The sequence below is a fragment of the Leptonotus elevatus genome, chromosome 18, assembly GCF_054856555.1.
Source record: "Leptonotus elevatus isolate MCC_2025b chromosome 18, RoL_Lele_1.0, whole genome shotgun sequence".
NCBI lineage: Eukaryota > Metazoa > Chordata > Actinopteri > Syngnathiformes > Syngnathidae > Leptonotus > Leptonotus elevatus.
Window position 1 is genome coordinate 5,138,346 of NC_141256.1, and position 21,787 is coordinate 5,160,132.

A 21,787-nucleotide genomic window follows, 5' to 3' on the forward strand; every position below is an offset into this window, starting at 1 on the left:
CCGACATAACTTCTGGTCATTGCTGAGGAATTAAAAGCAATGAGCGGAATCACGGGATGCGTTGGGAAGTTTTGGAAGCAGTTGAATGTAAATATTTAGAAATTATAATAAAATGAACCTAATCAAACTAAAAACACGAAGGCGAAACGAAAGTACTAAACACTTTCGCAATCAAACAATTTCTAAATTACTTTGATAGGAAGTGTATTGAGTTTCCGCTTTGGTACAGTGTCTCTGCTAACTTGACACAGCCGCGTCTCTTTCTTCCCAGCAGGTTTTATGCCCTTTTTGCGCGCGACCGCCTCACCGTGCACGAGCACGTTTTTTAGCTTCCTTAAAATGGGAAAAGCTGCGAAAACAAAAACAAACAAGAACAACTTTTAATAAAACAAAATACTGTAAATTATAATTAGGTGTAATTTATTTTATTGTTTTTATCAACGATATGACTAATCATATAACATAAAAATAAAGTGAGACAAACATAAATTTCTTGAAATTAATGATACAATTTCCTACAAAGTGATCAAAGAAATATAATCACAAATCTGTGCTGATATAATATTTAATTCTCACACTATTTGGCCAATATTCCTTCTTCGTTGACGCACACATTTTGCTCCATCGGTGCTTGTGCTGCAGCGTCAGGCCTTCTTGCATAACATTTGTCATCATTAGAGCCACGGACGCCAGCACAGTGCAGACTGCACACCCTACTGTGGTTTGCTGTGCAGCACCCCCTCGGTGTGTGATCTGCTCTGGCAGCTTGGTCTGTGTACAGAAAGCACAGTCACGGTTACTATGGGAACATGTAAACTATATGCCCCGGAGAAGTGGCAAGACGGATGAGAATTATAGGTAGATGGATGTTCAAGTCGAGAGAAGTAACATTGTGTTTTGATGTTGGATTTATTCACTCCGACCTGAAGTGTTGGTAAGTTAAATCACAGAGTGTGTATATATGTCGTCATGTGTATGTGAGAGAGTCCTTCACTTGACACATGGGTGTGTGAGAGAGAGCACAACATCAAGCAGGGGTTGGCATTTTCCATTTTAAACAATAGGAATGTGTCCTACAATGACTTAAAAACAAAAACACAAGAATGCATGCGTTGGCAGTGAGTTAGTTGTCACATATCAGTCGCAGGACTGTGCATTGTTTGTTACTGATTCACGGGAGTCTCTCACATTATCACTGCCGTGTCTCCAGATGAACAGGAAGATGCCGCACGCAGCGAGGTCCTCTGCAAGTCCTGCTAAAATGCAGACCAAGATGAGCGCCTGGACCCCTCTGAACCACTCTCTGTCCAACAACAAGGTCACAACACCTCTCGAGGCAAAGCATTCAACAGGAAGACACTAATTGTTTGACCTTGCTACGAGGTGCCACGTATAGGTCACACATTACATTTGCTTCTCGCATTTATATCAATATGTTAAGTTCCTCTGGCAACAGAAGCCAAGACTTTCAGTTTTGAGCTTCCAAGACAACTTTTGACTCTCAATTATAGGCAATAAATAAATACATACATACATACAAAGTTTTTGTCTGAATGTGAGAGAACTTTTTTGGGGGGGTGAATGTAAGAGGCTTTTGGGGGGGGGGGTCGTTTTATGAGGGGAGTGAGAGAGTGTGTGGTAGGTGGGGTGTGAGTTTTTTTGTTGTATAAGAGTTTTTTGGTTCATGTGAGAGTTTTTTTTTGTCTGTGATAGGTTTTTGGAGTATGTGAAAGTGTTTTTGGTGAGTGTGAAGTTTTTGTGTTTGTTTTCATTGAGAGTGAGAGATTTTTTTGGCCTATGAGCGGTGTTTGTTGTGTGTGAGACATTTTTTTGGGCGTATAAGAGGTTATTGTGTTACAGACATGAGAGTTTCTCTTTGTGAGTGTGATGGGTTTTCAGTGAGTGTTCCAAGTTTTTCAGAATGAATTAGCCTTTTTTTGTGAAATAAGTTTTTTTTTTGTATGTGTGAGAATGGTTTTGGTGAATGTAAGAACTTTTTAACAGGACTAGTTTGATTTTGTGAGCATGCATAGTTGTTGTTTTTTTTGCTCCATGCAAGTTTGTTTTTTGGAATGTGTGTGTGAGGATTTTTGATGAATGTGAGAGCATTTTTGGTGAGTGAGTGGGAGGGTTGTAAGAGGGTTCTTTATGGCTGAGAAGTTTTTGGGGAGTGTCAGTTTTTGTTGTTGTAGCTAAACGAGAGGTTAATGTTTGTTTGTTTTTTGCTTGTTTCTCATGTCTCACCACAGATCAATTGTCACCATGACCAAGAACCAACAAATAGCAATCGAAACAAACATATTTGATGAAAGCATCACGTGTTTATTTTAAAACAAACAAAAGCCATCATTGCCCTTGTGTCGCTTTCAGGTTTTTGAGGAGAGGCGAGGCCTCCTGGCAAAGTGGGTACGTCAACGTGTGCATTGTGCCAAGACGCCGTCGGGGTGTCTTTCTTTTGATTTGAAGGCCTTTCATGTGCTCATCAGTTTGACAGGTGGTCTGACAGGCAGAGGAGGTTGGTGCTGCACGACTTCGTCAAGGGCTGCTCAAAGGAGCAGCTCCGCTTTGTCGACCTCTGCGTGAGTAGACAGCTCCCCCTGCAGGCCGCTGACTTCACGTGCATGCTGCCGAGAGCAATCTGCCTCTACGTCTTCTCCTTCCTGGACCCACGGAGCCTCTGTCGCTGTGCACGGGTAAGGAGGAACCAACAGCAACGCAAACACACTCACATAGATGTATAACGTCCCTTTGCAATGCATGATGTATGGTTTATTCCTTTGATGGCAGGTGAGCTGGCACTGGAAAAGCATCGTGGAACTGGACCAGCTGTGGATGCCCAAGTGTCTGAGACTTGGCTGGTTCATCAGCTTCTCGCCTACAGTTTTCGAGCAGGGTGTGTGGAAGAGACACTACATCAAGACTGTGCAAGAAATGCTGCTTGCTGTACCAGCCAAAAAGGTTTGTAAGAAGTAATGCCACTCAAAATAACAATGGTGCTATTGTTTCATAAACTACATTCATATTTTAGTCATTAATCGGTTAAATATTATAGAGAAACTTACACATGTACAATTTCATGAGAAATTATGTGTGAAGGCTGAAATGCTTGATTAGGGATATACCGGTAACGACAATATTGTGATAGCGCAATATTAAAACTGCCGCAATATCGTTGTCGTCATGTCACAATATTAAAAGCAGCACATCTGTTAAAGAAGTCATGTTGATTTCCATTTGTCCAGTTCTAGCACCCTCTGGTGGCTAGTTCTTTCAAACGCATTGGCAAGTAAGTGCCTCAATATTAATTAAGTGTTATTAAAGATTGTAGCTTGTTTATATGCATTGCTGTTATGTATATAAGCACAATGCAGTGTTTTATTTTTTTTTAAGTATGAGCTCTTTTTTGTTAGTTTTTTTACAATATTGTGACTTTTTTTAATATTGCCAACCTCCCCACAATATCGTGCTAACTATCGTATTGTGACCTTCATATCGTGATAATATCGTATCGTGATGTTTGGATATTGTTACATCCCTTATGCTTAATGAAAAAATATGGAGGCATGTGGAATGAAGTAGAATAATTTAGAATGATGTGGAGTGATATTTCATGATAGTAAAATATATAAAATTATGTGAAATTATATTAAATGAAATTTATGTGTTTTTCTAATTTGTTTATTTATTTTTGTGGGGGAATTTTAGTGGTGAATTTGTCGAATTGTTGGTCCTTGGGAATATTTGGCATGTGGATTGAATGAGCTGAATGTTTTGAATTTCAAATTGTAACGATGTGAATCTGTTATGCTGAATGTCCCATTGGAAATGAATGGGTAATTTCTAAAACTGTGAACTTTTGAAATGAGAAAAATAATACCCTCAATGATGAGAATTTTTGGAATACGATAAAATTGGAATGACGTGAATTGGATAAATTATGTGGAAAGAGAGGCATCTCAAAAAGTGAGTGAGTAAAAAAATAGGAATAACATGCTGCGTTTGTCAAGGCCTTATACCTTCACAATTATTCATGAATAATCAAATATTTTTATTATTAAAATGTGACCCTTGAGCACAAAATTTTGCCCTGGTGTAATCCACCCACAGGCTGCCTGGTTCCCGCAGCAGACAGCGGTTCATGACGTAGCAAGAGTCGGCAGTAGACATGATGATGAGGACATCTCGCAAAGTGACGGGCTTCAAGCATCCACCAACCAGTACATTGGAGGTACATCCAGGAGCAGATTAAAAAAGGACAAGCCTCCACCTGTGCTTCCACCTTGGAGAGACTCGGACAGATGTCCCAAAGACATCGTCCGCTTCAACTACCTGGACAACTCGGACCCTGTCCGGCAAAACACTGCAGCGTAAGGCAGCAAGGAGCTTTCAAATATGATCACAGAATTTGCATAGGTCCTGCAGAGGGGACTTTTTTTTTGAGTTTCTTAGGGAAACAAATGCAAACTGCTCTTTAAGTTCATTTTACGTGGTCCTGGGCACCAAAAATAATGATAACATGCCAATCAAGACTATTGTTTGCCTCTAGGCTGATGAAGAGCAGAGCAACCTCTTGCAGCAGCAAAACGGAGCAACCAGACAACGAGAAACCAAAAACGCTGTCCGAGGCAACTTACAAGCTACGAAAAGTCAAATCACTGGTGAACCACACTTAATTTTTCACTGCAACAATAACTCCAATGTGCCCGTGACCCTAAAATATTGAAGATCCTCCACCGGCAGAATTCATGCATTATGGAGGATGCATGTTAATGATGACAGGCTCACAGAAGGAGGTGATGCAAATGATGTGTAAGGAGAAACAGAGGACGCTGCAGCAGAAAATATTTCAGTTTTAGTAAAATATCTATAAATAGTATCTAATGTCATGGACCAATCAACAGACATCAGCATGTTATTTCCACTCTTGTAGCAATTAAATGCCTCACTTCAAATAACTACTTATTGAGTAAAGAAGCGGCAAAAAACAAAAGATTCTCTAAGATATTTCCTCCTTTTTTTCCTATAGATGTTCCTTACTTCAAGCAGCAGACCCCACCATCCTCTTCCTCCTCCTCGTCAGACACAGTCTCGGCCCCACTGGGCATCTCACACTCACAGCTACCCTGTCACCAAGGAGGCGGGGGAGATCCTGCTGCGGCAGGCCCGGTGGAATGCCGGCAAGCGTCCAGGTCCAGTGAGGACGGCGGTACCCAGGCTAAGCTTGGAGGCACTTAGGGCGTCCCAGCGCTCCAACAGGAGCCTTCCCAGTAAGTCTGAGCTGGATGATGTAAGCGCATAGCAAGATACAGTCAGGAGACTTTTAAAGTGTTAGGGAAAAAAAGTGCCTTATGTTCCAAGCAAAACGAGAGTTTAACCTTTAATTTATGTTACCTGAGTCCTTAATGCTCGAAATTCTTCTTTCAGGTGTACCACTGTTTGAGTTTGAGCCCTGGACTCTCTCCATGTCACTCACACAGTCGTGGACTGACACATATCGCCACCTGCAGGACAACTAATGAAAGTACAACTACATTTACAGGCATAGGAGCGGCACCACTGATCTGAATATATGAGTGAATAGCCAGCGGATAGATAGCTCATAAACGCCCGTGCAAACCGTTGAAGCCACAGGGCGGCCATCTTGGTCCTCCCATCTCGCTAGCAGACTACTGTGTAAACTATACGGTATACGTACAGATTAGACAAATACAGCTCGGAGGCAGTTAGTGTAGGACCGGGGGCAGGGGTGGGGGGTTTTGTGGCGGTTTGGTCACTATTTTTTAACAAGTAAAAAAAAATAAAAATAAAATAACGAGTAGACGGTATGTGCTGCTTTGAAGACTCCCTTTTCCGCTCAGTTCCTTTGACTTCAATATTAGATTTGGCATCTTTTGTCGAATTAGTTATAATGCTTTGATTAAAAATATACACGTTTCCTCCTGTAAACATCATTAAGCATATAATTTATATATGTATTTAAACCCGTCGGAGTTGTAAAATGTCTGAAGTCCTCTTGTTTAACAAATTTAAAACATCATAAATCATGCTGTTTCTACTAAGAACTGCCTCAAATGTTCTCCGATTTCGATACTGTAAATAGAGGATCGTATGCCGATGCCGAGAAATGTTTCTTGGAAGGAATATGGCGGCCTCGCAGCTTTAAAAGTCTAGTCCTATCGGCTATCCAGTCATATATTCAGATCAGTAGAGCTGCACGAAGTTTGATCATTTGAAAACTTGGAAATGCCAAGATGATATACGTGACAGTTGCTCAAAATAAAAGAGTCATTCATATATTTCAGTAAGAAATGTACCACCTTTATTATCAAATTCACACAGCCCTTTAAACAATACACTACAAAGCGGAAGCAATTTATATAATAAGCAAGTCCACAAATGCTTTAAAAACAACAAAAGAACATGTTCTAACCCAATCCTGCATTCAACACAGTAGCACATGAAGGAGAGCTTTATGTTTGTCACGTGATCATGACAGCAAATCCAAAAGTATGGCTCATGTGTGCACATAAATATCACAAGACGGTGATAAAAATGAACAAGACACATTTGACATGAGTATTCATTGAAATGTAATTGAGTCATAAACGGGTACAGTATAGCTTCAGTCAGAAAGTAATTCCTATTTATGGCTGTTTCTTTATACTTGTGCGCTTATAGCAGATGTCAAGCAAAAAAAATGTTCTTTGCAGTAATATGTTCTATGTGCCCCCACTAGTCTAAACACGATATTCTGATTAGTATTGTGTTTGTGGAATAAGAATTACATCATCATCATCACAATTTAATATGAAGTCCAACAGTCAGTAATGATGTGATTGTCCAGTCTAGTATGAGGAGCTCCCAGAATCAACTGGATTAGCGATTGGATAGCATTGATAATCAAGCTGATTCAGAGTCACTACATCAGCAAATGGCAATAATACACGCTGGTGTATTATTGACGATTAGTGACAGCGGCCACCAACATGACATTTGACACAGCAGATCCATTTTAAGACAATTACAACAAGTACAGTAGCTCAAAATGTTTGTTTTAAGGCAATAAAAAGACAATTAGGGGACGGGAGTGGAATAAAAATTCATTAAAAAAAATCTAGGTAATAATTTACAAATGATTCACTCCCCCTCACACTCAAACAACTTATATATATTTTTTTCAAAACTGGCAATTGATCAATATATTAACAAGAGTGAAATAAGAACATGAAAGTTTTTTATTAAAAATACACTTTTTGGCCTTCTTTTTACACAAACAAAATAACCGAATCAGTGAAAGCAAAACGCATGATTGATTGTTATCCTCTCAAGCACATGCATTGTGCAGTTCTATATTCACATCAACAGGCACACCGGGGCGGGACGTACTTTTTTTTTTTGGAAGCAAAAACGTGAGAATCCTTGTGACGATACATCTAAGCAGTCAGTGTCTCACCTGTCTCCACATCTAAACAAGTCCTTGATTGATCTCATTCCATGCACAAACTGACTGCATAGCAAGTCAATAAAAGGCCATTTTGTGTGCATACACAGAAGCATGTCAGAAAATTGGGAGATTTTAAGAAACCTCGATTATATAAGGCGACAAATGAGAAACACTCTCTCAGCTGTTAATAGAAGCGGGAATCGTGTTGTCGTAGAGTAACTTGGAGAGAATGACTATGCAAAGTGTTAACAGGTCTCTTAAATATTGTAAACATATACATCTTATTTGAGGTCAGAGCATTGATCCTCTTCATTTTTATATACGATTAAAATGATTTAAATTACTGGAGCATTGTCCGGATGTTTTTTGGAGTGGACTCATCGTTCAGGTGCTTTGTGGTGAATCTGAAGAGAAGAAAATGAGAAGCACACATGTTAATGAATACAAATATCATAAACAGTGTGACATGAGTAGCAACAGCCTTGAATACACTTAAGATCACATTTCAGGATACAACCTTGTGCAGTATTTGTCCAATTCTTGGCTTTTTTTGTTTTATTAATAATATTATCATAGATGAAGCATGTTAAAAATCACTTAAGGAGCTGAAATTTCACCTGGATTATCCAAACATGTTGAAGTTCAAAATGGCACCATCCATCATTTCTAAATTATTATTGTCATTATCCTTAGACACAGGTTGTATTTGTCCAATGTTTGGCTCCATTGACTCCTATTATAAATAATATTTTTTCATATTTTTTATGCACTGTACACCTGATGTGTTATAGTGCATTTCCCATGATTACCCAATTTATCCATTCAGTGGGCCTAAACTAAAGGTGGAAAATAAAAAATTTGAGTCTTAAAAGCCTTAATCCACCAGGTGGTACTAGAGGGCAACTTTTTTGTTATTCTTGAGCTGATGTATGTCTGCCAAGTGACCATAATTGCACAAAAACAAACTGGCATGGTTCGGATTGAGAGAACAGGCCTGTGTGTGTGTGTGTGTGTGTGTGTGTGTGTGTGTGTGTGTGTGTGTGTGTGTGTGTGTACACAGTAACACTCATGTGCACATGCGTATGTGTGTGTGACGTGTGTGTATGCGCGTTGTCAAAGGGACAATTCTGGACAGTACACCATAGCTACTTTTGGTCATTGCACACTATTGCTTTTATTGTCCATAGAGGGCATCAAGAACAAATAAATAAACAAATGAAGAAATAAATAAATAAATGCTATATATGTATGAATAGGTCTGATGCAGGCATGTGATTTGACCAAAGTGAAATTATCTGAAAATTTAGCCGGGGGTCTGGGGGCCGCAGGCACCCAGCTAGGTCCAGGGCAGCGCCCTGGTGGGGGGGCCAGGGTAGCTCATGGGTTTTCCGTGATTTTAAGTACTTTCAATGCACTCAGATGACAAAGAAATAGACAAAACAACAGCATAAATTTCCAATGTATATTGAACTATCCCATATAAAATTGCAGTTTTAGTCAACTCAAAATCAGTCACATTCAAAAATTATTTATGTCATAAATAATGTTTTTCTATTTTTTGCTCATTAAAACATTCAACATATTTACAGGAATATACAAGTGTTCATTCTTGAGCACAATCCATTCACATGACACAAACACTACTTCCTCCTAGACTTCATTGCTTTGGAATGGGTCTTTCTAGCCTGCTTCTGTGCAGCTTTGATGGTTCTTCTTGAGGCAGCCTTGCTCATTTGAGTGTCCTGTTTCACAGCAAGTTCTGTTCGTTTTGCAGACAACATAGCTGCTTCTGCATCCTTCTCCTCCCTGTACCTTTTGGAGGATGTCCTCAGATTTAGGCACAGTTTGGACTGCACAGGATCCATCAGAATGTCTTTCCTGCCAAAATGGCTGACAGAGGTGGTCTTTCTTGCTCTTAGGGCATATTTCACAGTCTGAATAGAACTGTATGTGGCTATGTCCATTCTGCATGCTCTGGGGTTCAGGACATCACCCATGACACTGAAAGCCCCCTCTACTTGAGGCCCATGGAAGCAACTCATGAGAGCCTTCACCATCTTGGCCAAGGTTGGGTATCTTCCAACAGCAAAGACTTGAGCCCACCAACGATCCAGTGCAATTGCCTTCCCCTCTGAGTCCAAAGGTGTTGGCAACTCACTGTCCAACTGGTATTCTCTCACCTCGAGATCATAGTTCCCCAGCTCTGACTCATCAAGGACATTGGTGACCAACGATGACAGCTTCTTCAGTAGGACTTTCAAGAGCTTTGAAACCTCTCCCGCCATAGTCAATGGTATCACGGCACCAAATGCAAAGCGCTTTCCCGGCACGATCGATCTTCCGAATGAAGTCACTGAACAAATTCGTCACAGTCTTCTTTCCAACATTTGTCGATATATCCTTCTCTAACCAGTCCCAGCGAAACTTGTTTTTTACGAGTTTGTCAATTTCCTTAACTCGCGGAGCATCTTTGCGTTCGATCACGGACATCTTTCTTTAAACACTCGGCAAAAACGTGTGCGAAATGAACAACGGCATACTCTTATACCTTTATAACAAGCGCGTTTATTGGTCAACAAACAATGGCATACTCTATGCCTTTATAACAAGCGCGTTTATTGCTCAACAAACAATGGCATACTCTATGCCTTTATAACAAGCGCGTTTATTGGTCTACAAACAATGGCATACTCCTATGCCTTTATAACAAGCGCTCTTATTGGTCAACACGGAGACTTCCGCCAATCGCAAGATCGGTTTCATTTCAGTTGCGGAAACACTAAAACGGAATGCTGTAGAGAGACGAAATCTGATTTTTTTTTTTTTTGGGGGGGGAGATAAAAAAAGCGGAATTCCGCGAATTAGCGGAAAAATCACATGCCTGCTGATGCCACTAAACATTTTGAGTGATTGAAAGTAAAAAAAACCCCCACATATAAATGACTTGGTTATCACACTTCAAAGAGAGGAGACAATTCTTGGCTAAAATACCGCGAAAGGGGTCATTTTGTGTTTCCGCACAATAACACGTGGTTTTTGTTTGAAATTGTTACTTTTTAGCACTTTTTTTGTGCTTGAATGAGTATATAATTCAATTACTGTTCCCCCTCAAACCTGAATAGTGACATGTACAACTGTGTGCAAAAGGCAGAGTGACCTACTTGAGGGCATTCAGCAGGCCTTCTACGTTGTCCGCAGGCTGGTCCTTCAGCACTTTTATGCAGCCTTTCATCTGGCGAAACAATCATCAGGTGAGAGCTGCGTCACATAGCAGTGATGTGTGCAGTGCGTGTGGAACTTACATCGATCTTGGAGGACTTGTTGAAGGCACCGTTGGGATGAACATGGTCATAGAGAATGATGACACCGACCATGACCCTCATGCAGAACAGGAGTGTGTCCTCGCTGCTGAAACGACTTGAGTATTCCCTGGACACAAAAGATGACATCTTGATATATCAAGATTTTTTTTTTGTTTTGGGCCAAATGGTCGTATCAAAATAAAAGTGATGCTACATTGACAAATTAACTCACGGTGTCTCCAACATGACTTTACAGACGCTGGCCATGGTGCTCAGACAGTCCGTCGTGTTGTCCAGTGGAAGAGTTTTGTTCTACAAAAAATATGACCAAAATGTCATATGGAATATTTTTTACATAATTTACAATTCAGGAATGATTAAAAATGAAGCGAACTTACTTCAGTGACAAAGTTTGTGGTTGCGTTGCTGAGCGTTTTCAGCATCGGCGTGGCTTCGGCGTAGAATAAAGACATCCTATTGGCCATCTCGTTATTAACTTCATTTTCAATATCCAGCTGTAGAGTCACAATGAAATGTGAAAAAAATGCCATGTTCACATTTACTGTATGTTCATAAGAGCTCACATTCATGTTGTTTATTCGGTTTCGACTGATGGTTCTTCTATAGTAGCTGAAGTCATTCTGGATGGCGGGAATTCTCATCTGAGGTAAAACAAGCAATGAAATCAAACCGCTCAAGACAAAATCATACATTACGATGTGAAAGTATCGTTTGGCACCTTGAGCTCATCAAAGCGGAGAGTGAAGTGGAGGATTTCTGCAAACTGTTTGGCCAACGCCTGCTCCTTTTCCAGGTGCTGAGTGGGCGTGTAGAGCGGACATGTCAGGGACTCCAACAAACTCTGTAGAGCCTCCTCTGCACACAAATACAAAATCAAAATCACAACTGTTGGTTTCTACTCAAACCCTAATAACGCGACACTGTTACACACCTAGTCTCAGAGAAAAACTGTAAAACTTCTTGAGTTTGATAACAAGAGGGCACACCGAGTTCCAGGCTCGCTCCTGAAGCATGAAGTCGCTCGGATTTTGAATTGCCTAAAGAGAACAATTACACCAAGAATGGCGGTCACATGTTAACACCTATCAAAATAATGGATGTCTAAGAGTACATAAATAGATTTGAAGGTGATCCCAGCCGAGATTTCTGTTCTCCTCACATCTCTGATCTCCTGTCCGGCTCCTTTGTATGCCTGTAGACCCAACAGGATGCTTTCAGAGTCCTGAAGAACGGCGTTCACCTGGTTCCAGACATCACACTCTCCTTCTGTGGGTTGCGCATCTAACAAGGGAAAATACACAAAGCAAACACTCACTTATAGACAAATTTATGCTGACTGTCTTTTACAATTGCTGTTCAACAGAGGTAGCAAATCCAGGCCCAGAAAGTAAAAACCCTGCCACAGTTTGGCTTTAGCCATTGATGCTAGCTAGCTACCTCATTGCCAGGTAAACGAGCACCATGGGAGCCAGCTAGAGAGCTAGCTAGCTAGCTAGCACCTGGGGCTAAAGCCAAACTTTTTGGACCTGGATTTGCCACCTCTGCTGTTCAATTCTATTCATGCCAGACGGATTTAAGCCATTTTATGATCATGAAAAAAAACACTGAGTGAAAATTGATTCTAAATGAAGACTACATGTATAGCACACTCAATGGCCACAACACTGACTAAACTTACATAAAAGTACAGTGTTACAAAATCTGAGGTGTTCCTTTCGATTTATATTAGCTTACTGAGCTACATTCAAAACTACATCCTAAATAGTTGTCTGTAAATCTCAGTTGGAAACAAATTTCTTATTGAGTTTGGGAAAGCTTGTTTTTGACTATACAGATGTAACCAAAGCTGTGGCTGGTGAGTATACATTACATTTCCTGTAAATATGGCTTGGCTCAGACTTCAGGGAATATTTCACCCAAGTGTGAGCAAGCATACTGTAAATTGTAACAGTAATACTTGATGTCATTTTAAATCTTGGACTGTCATGACCACAGGCAGCCAAACTAGCTGCTGTAAATATAGAGCATCACTGACATTTATCCTCAACTGTCTGAAGTCTGTTTTACATTTCAAAACCCTTCCCATTATCCCATCATTTCCTCTTTTTGTAAACAAAGACTGCGGTTGGATGAAATGCCACAGGGGAGACATAATTTTGGTTGCGACAGAAAATTAAGCCTGTAACATGGACAGATTAGTGGGCGCAAATCAATCTTTAGCCATTAGGTGGCGATCATGCTCCTTTCAGCTCCCATATCTGTGCGATTCAATGAGGAAGATGACTGTAGCTAATTGCTAACTGGTAGTCATTAAAGCAAACATTTTATATCTCTGTACATGTCATAGGTGGTGTAACACTTCTTACTGTTGTGATTTATGACTTTTTAATTATTCTAATTGTTGGATGTTGTTAAACACTACAAACTGGCATGATAATAGAGGATTAAATAGATTCTAATGTTATCCCGTCAACAGATTACAGAAAGATTGTTTCCCAAACCAGTAGAACAAACATGCACAAGAGAGTAAAAGCAGACTGCTAAGGTCAAGGGTCAACTCCATTTTTAGTCAGTTTAACATCAAGTGAATAGATTTTGGAAGGTTTACCGACAACAAAGGCTGCCTTTATGCTAGCCAATTTAAACCTAAATACGCCGACCCTTGAGCTCTTGGGAGTAAAGAGGGGTGAATTAGGAAAAATGACAAGCAGAAAGACAAGCTATGCTCACTTTCAAAGTCAAGGAAAAAGTTTGGCCCCTGTTCAAGCTCGGTGCAAGTGAGCACTTTTAACAGATTCCCCATTTGGCTTCTGCAAAAGACAGAGAGAGAGAAAAGGAGCAGACACACAGAGAGAGGAAGAAAAAGGAAGAAAAGTATAAGTGATGTTAAAAAGTTTTTTGAACAGCGAGAAACGGCGGCTTGGAGCAGAGAGTCGAGTTTCATGTCTGTGCGGAAAGAAAGCACGAAGGAAGCCTGCAAACAGAAAGGAAATAATCTTCTCGTCCTTTCCATCTTATCGCTGTTTTTCCCCACTCCTCTGCCAGACTTACTTTCAAAGTCCAGGAAAAAGTGTGGATAGTTCTCTATTTCCCTTGTAAGGACTTTTAGCAGGTTACCCATTCCAGCAAACCTGATGGGCAAAAATAATGGTAAAACACACAAAACAAATGAATGCAGACAGTACAGGAAAACCGTTCATGATGTTGGTAACTGTATGGGGGGAAAAAAAGTGTTGTAAGCAATACTATTTCTTTGCTATTATGCTCGGTTCTCACTTCTGGCCTGATGCTATTATAATACAGTTGTAAACTATTGTAAGAGTCTACCATGTGGTACTTCTAGACTAAACTGCACAGATCCTGAACAACCCTCTCTGGATTAGTGCCTTTTTAAACAAAGGAGGAACAGACGTAAATGTCAGTTTCTCTATAAATATTTTATTGGAAGTGAAAGTCCAGTAAGTAAGTAGCAATTTCATGGGACTATCCCAAGCATTACATGAGGTCACATTTACAGGAAAAGTGGACACGTCATATAGCACGTCACATGGATAAGTGGGAACAGAGTCATTGAGTTTTAATAGCATTCCACACAGGGCGTTCATGATGAGCGGCTTGAGGAGTCGTAATCAAAATGTCAATTGAGTAACGAGAATAGACTAAAATGAAGACAGTCTATCAAAGTGAGATGAAACTGCACATGTAGCAGCTTCTAGAGAGAGTGAATCTTTCTTCACGACCACAAAGATGCAACTTGCCAGAATCAAATGATAGTGCGAGGTAACAACAAAAGACACACTGTGCTTACAGTGTGCACATGATGATCACACTGCATTTCTCTGTGCAGCCTCCAGCAAACCACGGCTAAAATCAATCCTGCTATTCATTCCTCAAGCTGAGATCTTCACAACATTCACACAGACATTAAAAAAAAAAAAGAGAGAGAGAGAGAGAGAGACTACATTCTGCACACTGTTTCTACTGTTACGCTTTGATTCCTGGCAATTCTTGGATTAGATTACTATGTAAATTTAAGGCACGCATATTAACAGCTGATTAAATACGTGGTTGGGCCAGAAGAGGGCAGTGCTGATTAAATTTTGAGGTTCTTAAAATGGCGTCAAAGTGGCACTCTTCCAACTGTAGACAGCCTGCAGCTACAACTAGCTTCCTTTCTTTATGACTCAGGAACTATTTTAACTACCCTCGGGCACAAACTGGTCTTTCCCCACTTCTGGCTGAGCTGGCTGTAAAACAAACCATGTCATTATACAAGCTCAACCATTTAAACAAACAAACAAAATTCACTTTTGGCAACGTATTTTTAACACCTTTTTGAAGATTTCAGGAGGGAAAGTCTTTCCACTGTGTTGTAATGCCAATGCCATTATGTCACTTCCTAAAAAATTATAATTAAACTTAACAGCCCCTTGGCAACAAAAAGAATGTCACTGTATGTTTGTGCATTAACGGAGGAATTTCAGTGGTTAATGTGAACACAGTCCTAACGTGGATGTAATATATTATTGGGATGGGACATAAAGGCCACTGATAATGATTTAAAAGAACATGACACCTTAAGTTTAGGTTAAACGTGGCATCTACTGAAAACACATTCCAATACTGTACGTACAAAATACTTAAAACTCAAAGTCATTATACACTTGGGCCATAGACAGTAACAAAAAAAACAACAACTTCAAACTAACTATACAGTGCAGTACTTCCAATGGGAATGAGCATCTGTCCCGACACACTGCCGGGAACAAATTCAAAATAAAAACATTCCAAGGCATTAATGTCAGTGTATTTAAGAAATATTTTATTTTGAATAATGTAATTAAACTTTTGAGCATCACTGTGTCATCTTTTTGGTCATTCTTTTAGACACAATCATGCCAATAAGTGTTCATACCAAAAATACCTCTCTAAACGAAACCTTTCAATAAAAATGTCAGAAATCTACAAAGGGAATTTTTGTGTGTACCCAGTTCCTCTTTCACAATCAATTTTCAATATGGCTCGGCTTCAAAGTGAGAATGATTATCCCAAAAATATTTGACTTGGGAAATACCACACATAGCCGCACACAAGCCTCTTTCCAAAACAAGGGAAACTGACAGAGATAGATACTTTGCATATTCCAGAAAATGTCCTTCTGATGATAAAAATGTATGGGAAATGCTTTAATTGTGAAATGAAATACACAACAATAAAGGCATGCCAAGCTATAATTGCCTTTTGTGCTGTCGGCTTTATCAAAAGAATATGTGATGACAGGTCAATTGATTACAGTTTTTACACATTTACAGCGAGTCAATCAACTAATAAGTTAAATTCACACCACAATGCACCAAAAGCACCACGATGGAATAGCATTATATGTTACAAATGTTCGTTCAGGCTGAATTGATTAGAAAATGCTTTTTTTCCCCTTTTTGTTTTTAAATGCTGCAAATATACAATTGTGCCTTTAAGTTTGCCTTGACTTGAAAACATTTCAAGATGTGAGCTTTTTTTTCTTCCTTTTTGTAGCTACAAGCTAAAAGTTGATAAAGATCAGACTCCCAACGCTACATGGCGGCAGCAAACTTTAAAAAATCCGGCCACCCTCAATTCACATTTATTTCCTTGCAGTAGGAGGACAATGTCAGTTGCCAGCAGTAATGCACCACTCAGCTGATTTGCTAACTGACACCACAGAAGAAGAAAAAGGACGGACAGCACATTAGGTTCAGATGTTTTGTGCTTGCATTTTCTGTGTTTGCACCTTGCAGGTTATAATATTGTGTTTTTATTAGGGATGAACTATTAAAAAAAATCTAATTTTGATTCCCCCCCACCAATAATTTAATGTCCAATGATTTTTTTCAAGATTCTCTTCCAATGTTTATATATTATTTTATTTTATTTTTTATTTTTTTAAACAAACAAACAATTAAACAATATCTGACTAACTCTACTAGTACATAAATGTTTTGGTCTTACAGGTTACGCTTAAATAATGGCAAGAGCCAGGAATTAATATGAAAGACAGTTTATCTACACTACTTCAATTAGCGTTTTTAAACTTCTTAAAAACTTTGACATGCATTCTTTTAGGCACCCACTACGACAACTTCACAATATTCTAACCAACAAATGGGCCATAAACATAAATCTGTAAGTCATAAATCTAGATAACAGCAATAATGGATGGGTGGATGCAAACAATCTTGTGGCTTTTACCACAGCAACACTTCTTGGAAATGAAACAATGATATGTAAATATGTGGACTGCACTTCTTAAGCACCTGACCAAACTTATCTAAACACTAAATAAATAAATATATTCAGCCGATCCATTTAAATGAAGCAGCCTTTGTTTGTGCAGCCTATAGTTTTTATACAGCTCATTACTGTCCCAAAAATTGTTAAATAACACATTCAAACAAAATGTTGTGTTGTGTGGGAGGGGCTTCCAACAGATTAATTGCATTTACTGTATTTCTGTAGTGCTGTATGAATGTAGCACAAGCCAGCGTCTTCTTGTGTCGGTCCCAAGCCCGGATAAATACAGAGGGTTGTGTCAGTGAAAATGAGAGAGAACGAAGAATAGAAGAAGTGACTGTCGTGGACCAAGAAGTAGATTAGTAAGGATGAAGCGAGAAGGGCATTGAAAAGAATGAAGAGTGGAAAGGCACTCGGTCCTGATGATATACCTGTGGAGGTATGGAAGTGTCTCGGAGAGGTATCAGTAGAATTTCTGATTGGGTTCTTACACAGGATCTTAGATAGTGAGAAGATGCCTGAGGAATGGAGGAGAAGTGTGCTGGTGCCCATTTTTAAGAACAAGGGAGACGTGTAGAGTTGTGGCAACTACAGAGGAATAAAGCTAATGAGCCACACAATGAAGCTATGGGAAAGAGTAGTTGAAGCTAGACTGAAGGCAGAGGTGAACAATTGTGAGCAGCAGTATGGTTTCATGCCAAAAAAAAAGAAAGAGTACCACAGATGCAATATTTGTACAGAGAAGGTCAAAAGGAGCTGCATTGTGCCTTTGTAGATCTGGAGAAATCTTACGACAGGGTGCCCAGAGAGGAACTGTGGTTTTGTATGAGGAAGTCTGGAGTAGCAGAGAAGTATGTTCAAGTGGTGCAGGACATGCATGAGGACTGTAAGACAGTGGTGCTGTAGTTTTGACGGAGGAGTTCAAAGTGGAGGAGGCACTACATCAGGGATCAGCTCTGAGCCATTTCTTGTTTGCTATGGTAATGGACAGGATGACGGACGTAGGTTAGACAGGAATGTCCATGGACTATGATGTTTGCAGATGATATTGTGATCTGTAGTGAAAGCAGGGAACAGGTGGAGGAGAAGCTACAGGCGTGGAGGTTTGTCCTGGAAAGGAGGGGAATGAAGGTTAGCCGTAGCAAGACGGCATCTCTCTGTGTGAATGGGAGGGACCCAAGTTGAAAAGTGAGGTTACAGGGAGAAGAGACCAAGAAGGTGGAGGAGTTTAAGTATTTAGGGTCAACAGTCCAGAGCAATGGACAGTGTGGAAAATAAGTGATGAAGCGTGTGCAGGCAGGCTGGAACGGGTGGAGAAGTGTCAGGTGTGATGTGGGATAGAAGAGTTTCAGCTAAAATGAAAGGAAAGGTTTATAAAACTGTGGTGAGGCCAGCGACGTTGTTTGGTCTGGAGACAGTGCCACTGAGGAAAAGACAGGAGGCAGAGCTGGAGGTGGCAGAGATGAAGATGCTGAGATTCTCTTTGGGAGTGACCAGAATGGATAGAATCAGGGATGAGTACATCAGAGGGACAGCACATGTTAGAGGCTTTGGAGATAAAGTCAGAGAGGCCAGACTGAGATGGTTTGGATATGTCCAGAGGAGACATAGTGAGTATATTGGATGCTGAGTTTCCAAATGCCAGGCAGAAAGTCTGGAGAAAGACCAAAGAGGAGGTTTATGGATGTAGTTAAAGAGGACATGAATGTAGTTGGTGTGAGAGCAGAGGATGCAGAGGACAGGGTTAGATGGAGGCAACTTTGAAGGGAAAAGCCAAAAGGAAAAGAAGACTTTATTTCTGTAGGTACCACAACCATATTAGCTGTTCACTGTTTTTTTTTTTATGTGACTGTTCCCATGTTTATTTATACCCTTTATCAATTAAGGCATATCCAATGTTCAAAATGTGTTGTAGAATCCTATAAAAGTGTTTTCTCAAAAATAAAATCTGATGAAATTCATCACAACTCAAAACATGTTCGGACATCAACAAAATCAAATTAAATTAAACTAAAATTCGGGTATATAATTATGGGCTTAACTGTAAACTGTATAAAATCATATTATTCATTTCTGATCATGTTTCTCAACACGTAATCAACGAGCCTATCCCGAGAGATGCTCTGCATCGAGACAGAACAAGTGCTGCGACAACTGAACTTCATCATGCAGCTAGAAATGGAACCAGACAGGTCAGTCACAGGTTTGAGTGGGGGGTTGAGGATGTTTTCATGCGGGCATCCACAGTTGAGGCATGAAAAGCTTTTTGCACTTAACAGCATGTATTGTGGACATTTAAACAGTCATTCAAAGTGAGCCGGAAAGTGTACATTAATTTCACGAATCTGTAAGTGTACTGTAATTAAGCTGTATTGCGCGTGTGTGTTTTACCTTCTCTGGTGCAGAACCTCAGGTTGCTATCAGTATCATTCGCGTTGTCCTCTGAAACAAGAGAGAAAAACAATTGGGTTGAAATCAATGTTGTCTGAGGGCAAATGATACTGGAAAGAAAAACAAAACACAGGGCGTTTAACAAGCATGTGTATCTGCCGCCCACAGACAACTGTGAGTGTGGCTACGCTATCAACTTTCCACATTAACACACTTCCTCCTTTTTTCTCCCGACTCATACAAGCATTCAGACAAAGCACAACACACCACTGAATTATTCAAAAGTGAAATGGACTCTGTTGTAGCCAAAATAGAGCTGATTAAGCCTCTGTCTGCTTCATGTCCATTGGAGTATCAAATATGATTGGCCGGGCTTCTAATGGTCACTGCTGGGATGAAATGCAACACCACAGGGGTGACAATAGAAACAAGATGAATTGTGGCCTATTCAGCAAAATGATTTGGTGGTGCTGACCCTTAAATTAATCTTTTGCTTCAAATTCAAATGCAGAGGGAAAGTAGTGAAACCACATGTCACGGGAAATAGTTCTCAATTGGCTGTTGTAACCTTCTGGCCCTTTGCTAAAGAAGAAATGGGAAAGAGGTGGGATGCTGCAGTCAGATGGAAGAATGGATGGTCCACAAGGACAGTTGATGCTCTCCTTACAAGGGCATGATGGTGCGTAGCTGCTCCATGTCGTCTCACACATGAGTGGATGTCACCTGCTCGTCACGCTAGGCACACACGCATTCACACATCATTTCTTAGAATTGCAGACGCTGTATCAACACACGTCGGACCCCTTAAACCATGTCCCATTTTCACTTTCACTGCAGCTCGTCCCGTCTGCGGACAGACTCTTCTCCTTCCTATTTCTACCCTGCTGACTTTCCTTTCCTCTTTCAAGTTCGCTCTTCTGCTACTTCATTCACGCAAAAATGGACTGCCAGCAAACAGACAGATGAATATTCAAACTCACCATCTACAATATAACTCATTCGAGCAGAAAGTAAGAACAGCCGCTAGCAGATATGCCAGTCTTCACAGCAGGTGCTGGAGCTAGATATAGAGGGAAATGCAAAGGCACATTCCCTTCCTTTAAACATGGAGAGTGAATTACAATGTAGCTTTGGTCCAGAATATTGAAAAATAATCCAGTACTAGCTGTCAAACTCATTTACAACTACCAGCCAGGCACCCGTAGGTAATGCTAACAGATAGCTGCATGCTAGCCAGTAGCCACTTATATCGGAGACTTCTGCCATATCATACAATGACGGCGTAATTAATTAGCGGTTTCTTAGCGTCCTAAATTAGCAATTGAATATGAGTTCGGGATAGCGTTGTGTTGATCACAACTTTAATGCCAATCAAAACTACGAACGTCTAAAAGGGAAGTCAAGCTAGCCATCATGCTACGACGTGGACCACTTTCAAAGTAAATGTCTATTAAGGCTATTTGCATTGCCATCAATGTAAACAAACTTGATTTTAAAGTTAGCCTGAGCGTAAGCGGTGTGTTACGTTGAGTATGTTTCAGCTTCCTTGACATGTCAGAATGGTGTCCACCGTGAATGCGAGGCCAGCCTCGTAGCGTTCCTAAAGAAACAACATGCGATCGGGAGAGTCACCCTCCCCCACGCTGTGCTCTCGTCATTCACCAGACGCATTCAAGAGTTTTGATCGATCACTTTCTTTATGCCCATTGCTCGGCAGAGAGCCAGCCGCCATTTTACGTCACTACACACTGAATGCGTTGCGACACAACAATGGCGGCGTACGTACAAATAAAGTTTCTACAAAATGTATTCAACTGGGAATGATTTTTGCAAAACAAATCTCATAGATATGTTAGTAACCAAATAAATCATATGGAGCAAACGTGTCATTACAGTCGGGGTTCCTTTTAAGGCAGGGCCTGTGTATGCGTACTATAAATGTTGTCTATGATAATACTTGCCAACAGGTGTCGCACAAGGCGGAATTCAACACTATTAGACGTGCACATCAGTGCTGCATCAATAGAGTACAGTAGATACAGGATAATCAAAAACATAGTGCTAAAGTCAGTACTGTCTGGCTTATGCATTTCATCCCTCCTTAAAACTTAGGTCTCGTGACAGGCTACTGCCTACTAAAATCAGTGATTCTGCTTCCTTGGACATGGAAAAAAAATCCTCAAGCGCCATCTGTTCACCAAACCATACATTCAGCAGCATGAATACAAACGCACACAGCTAATACATGTAGATATTTTACACATTCTTGGGTCACTTGAAAGCTGCTATCATCATCATCTTTATTATTATTATTATTATTATTATTATTATTAGCAGCACAGCAAGCGTGTGATGTTAT

The 21,787-nt window shown here is 40.2% G+C and overlaps 2 protein-coding genes and 1 long non-coding RNA gene across 8 annotated transcripts in view; 1 reads left to right on the forward strand and 2 right to left on the reverse strand.

The window, feature by feature from the left end:
• Nucleotides 1-547: 547 nt before the first annotated feature.
• On the reverse strand, nucleotides 548-5,526 carry LOC147158357 (uncharacterized). 2 transcript variants are annotated; one of them, XR_015090887.1, is made up of 4 exons: nucleotides 5,392-5,526; nucleotides 5,038-5,278; nucleotides 1,189-1,253; nucleotides 548-771 (listed from the first exon to the last, which is right to left on the reverse strand). It is a non-coding gene; the product is annotated as an uncharacterized LOC147158357 (long non-coding RNA). The 2 variants fall into 2 exon arrangements; XR_015090886.1 differs by lacking the exon at nucleotides 1,189-1,253.
• On the forward strand, nucleotides 754-7,774 carry fbxo16 (F-box protein 16). 2 transcript variants are annotated; one of them, XM_086061398.1, is made up of 9 exons: nucleotides 754-934; nucleotides 1,211-1,318; nucleotides 2,371-2,406; nucleotides 2,487-2,693; nucleotides 2,788-2,958; nucleotides 4,108-4,367; nucleotides 4,547-4,658; nucleotides 5,027-5,267; nucleotides 5,425-7,774. In XM_086061398.1, exons 2-9 carry the CDS (start codon nucleotides 1,211-1,213, stop codon nucleotides 5,514-5,516), a joined length of 1,227 nt encoding a protein of 408 aa, XP_085917524.1. In that variant the 5' UTR covers nucleotides 754-934; the 3' UTR covers nucleotides 5,517-7,774. The 2 variants fall into 2 exon arrangements, with proteins under 2 accessions (XP_085917524.1, XP_085917525.1); XM_086061399.1 differs by lacking the exon at nucleotides 754-934 and having other exon boundaries at nucleotides 1,207-1,318.
• The window catches only part of fam49a (family with sequence similarity 49 member A), a 28,860-nt gene continuing 13,369 nt past the window's right edge, over nucleotides 6,297-21,787 (reverse strand). For 3 of the 4 annotated variants that reach the window (XM_086061401.1, XM_086061403.1, XM_086061402.1), the window contains exons 2-12: nucleotides 19,429-19,479; nucleotides 13,819-13,898; nucleotides 11,927-12,048; nucleotides 11,699-11,804; nucleotides 11,486-11,622; nucleotides 11,331-11,408; nucleotides 11,145-11,261; nucleotides 10,979-11,058; nucleotides 10,747-10,873; nucleotides 10,606-10,676; nucleotides 6,297-7,848 (exon numbers count right to left, since the gene is read on the reverse strand). In XM_086061401.1, the coding sequence (XP_085917527.1) occupies nucleotides 7,785-7,848; nucleotides 10,606-10,676; nucleotides 10,747-10,873; nucleotides 10,979-11,058; nucleotides 11,145-11,261; nucleotides 11,331-11,408; nucleotides 11,486-11,622; nucleotides 11,699-11,804; nucleotides 11,927-12,048; nucleotides 13,819-13,888 (972 nt within the window). In that variant the 5' untranslated portion in view covers nucleotides 13,889-13,898; nucleotides 19,429-19,479 and the 3' untranslated portion in view covers nucleotides 6,297-7,784. Of the gene's footprint in view, nucleotides 7,849-10,605; nucleotides 10,677-10,746; nucleotides 10,874-10,978; nucleotides 11,059-11,144; nucleotides 11,262-11,330; nucleotides 11,409-11,485; nucleotides 11,623-11,698; nucleotides 11,805-11,926; nucleotides 12,049-13,497; nucleotides 13,578-13,818; nucleotides 13,899-19,428; nucleotides 19,480-21,787 lie in introns of all 4 variants that reach the window. The other variant, XM_086061400.1, reaches the window with a different exon arrangement.

Bases quoted from the DNA above. Each gene is read 5' to 3' on its own strand.
- fbxo16 (XM_086061398.1), top strand. From the start codon at position 1,211: ATGAACAGGAAGATGCCGCACGCAGCGAGGTCCTCTGCAAGTCCTGCT. The intron at 2,407-2,486 runs GTACGTCAACGT...TGTGCTCATCAG, and splicing joins GAGGCCTCCTGGCAAAGTGG to TTTGACAGGTGGTCTGACAG. The intron at 2,959-4,107 runs GTTTGTAAGAAG...ATCCACCCACAG, and splicing joins TTGCTGTACCAGCCAAAAAG to GCTGCCTGGTTCCCGCAGCA.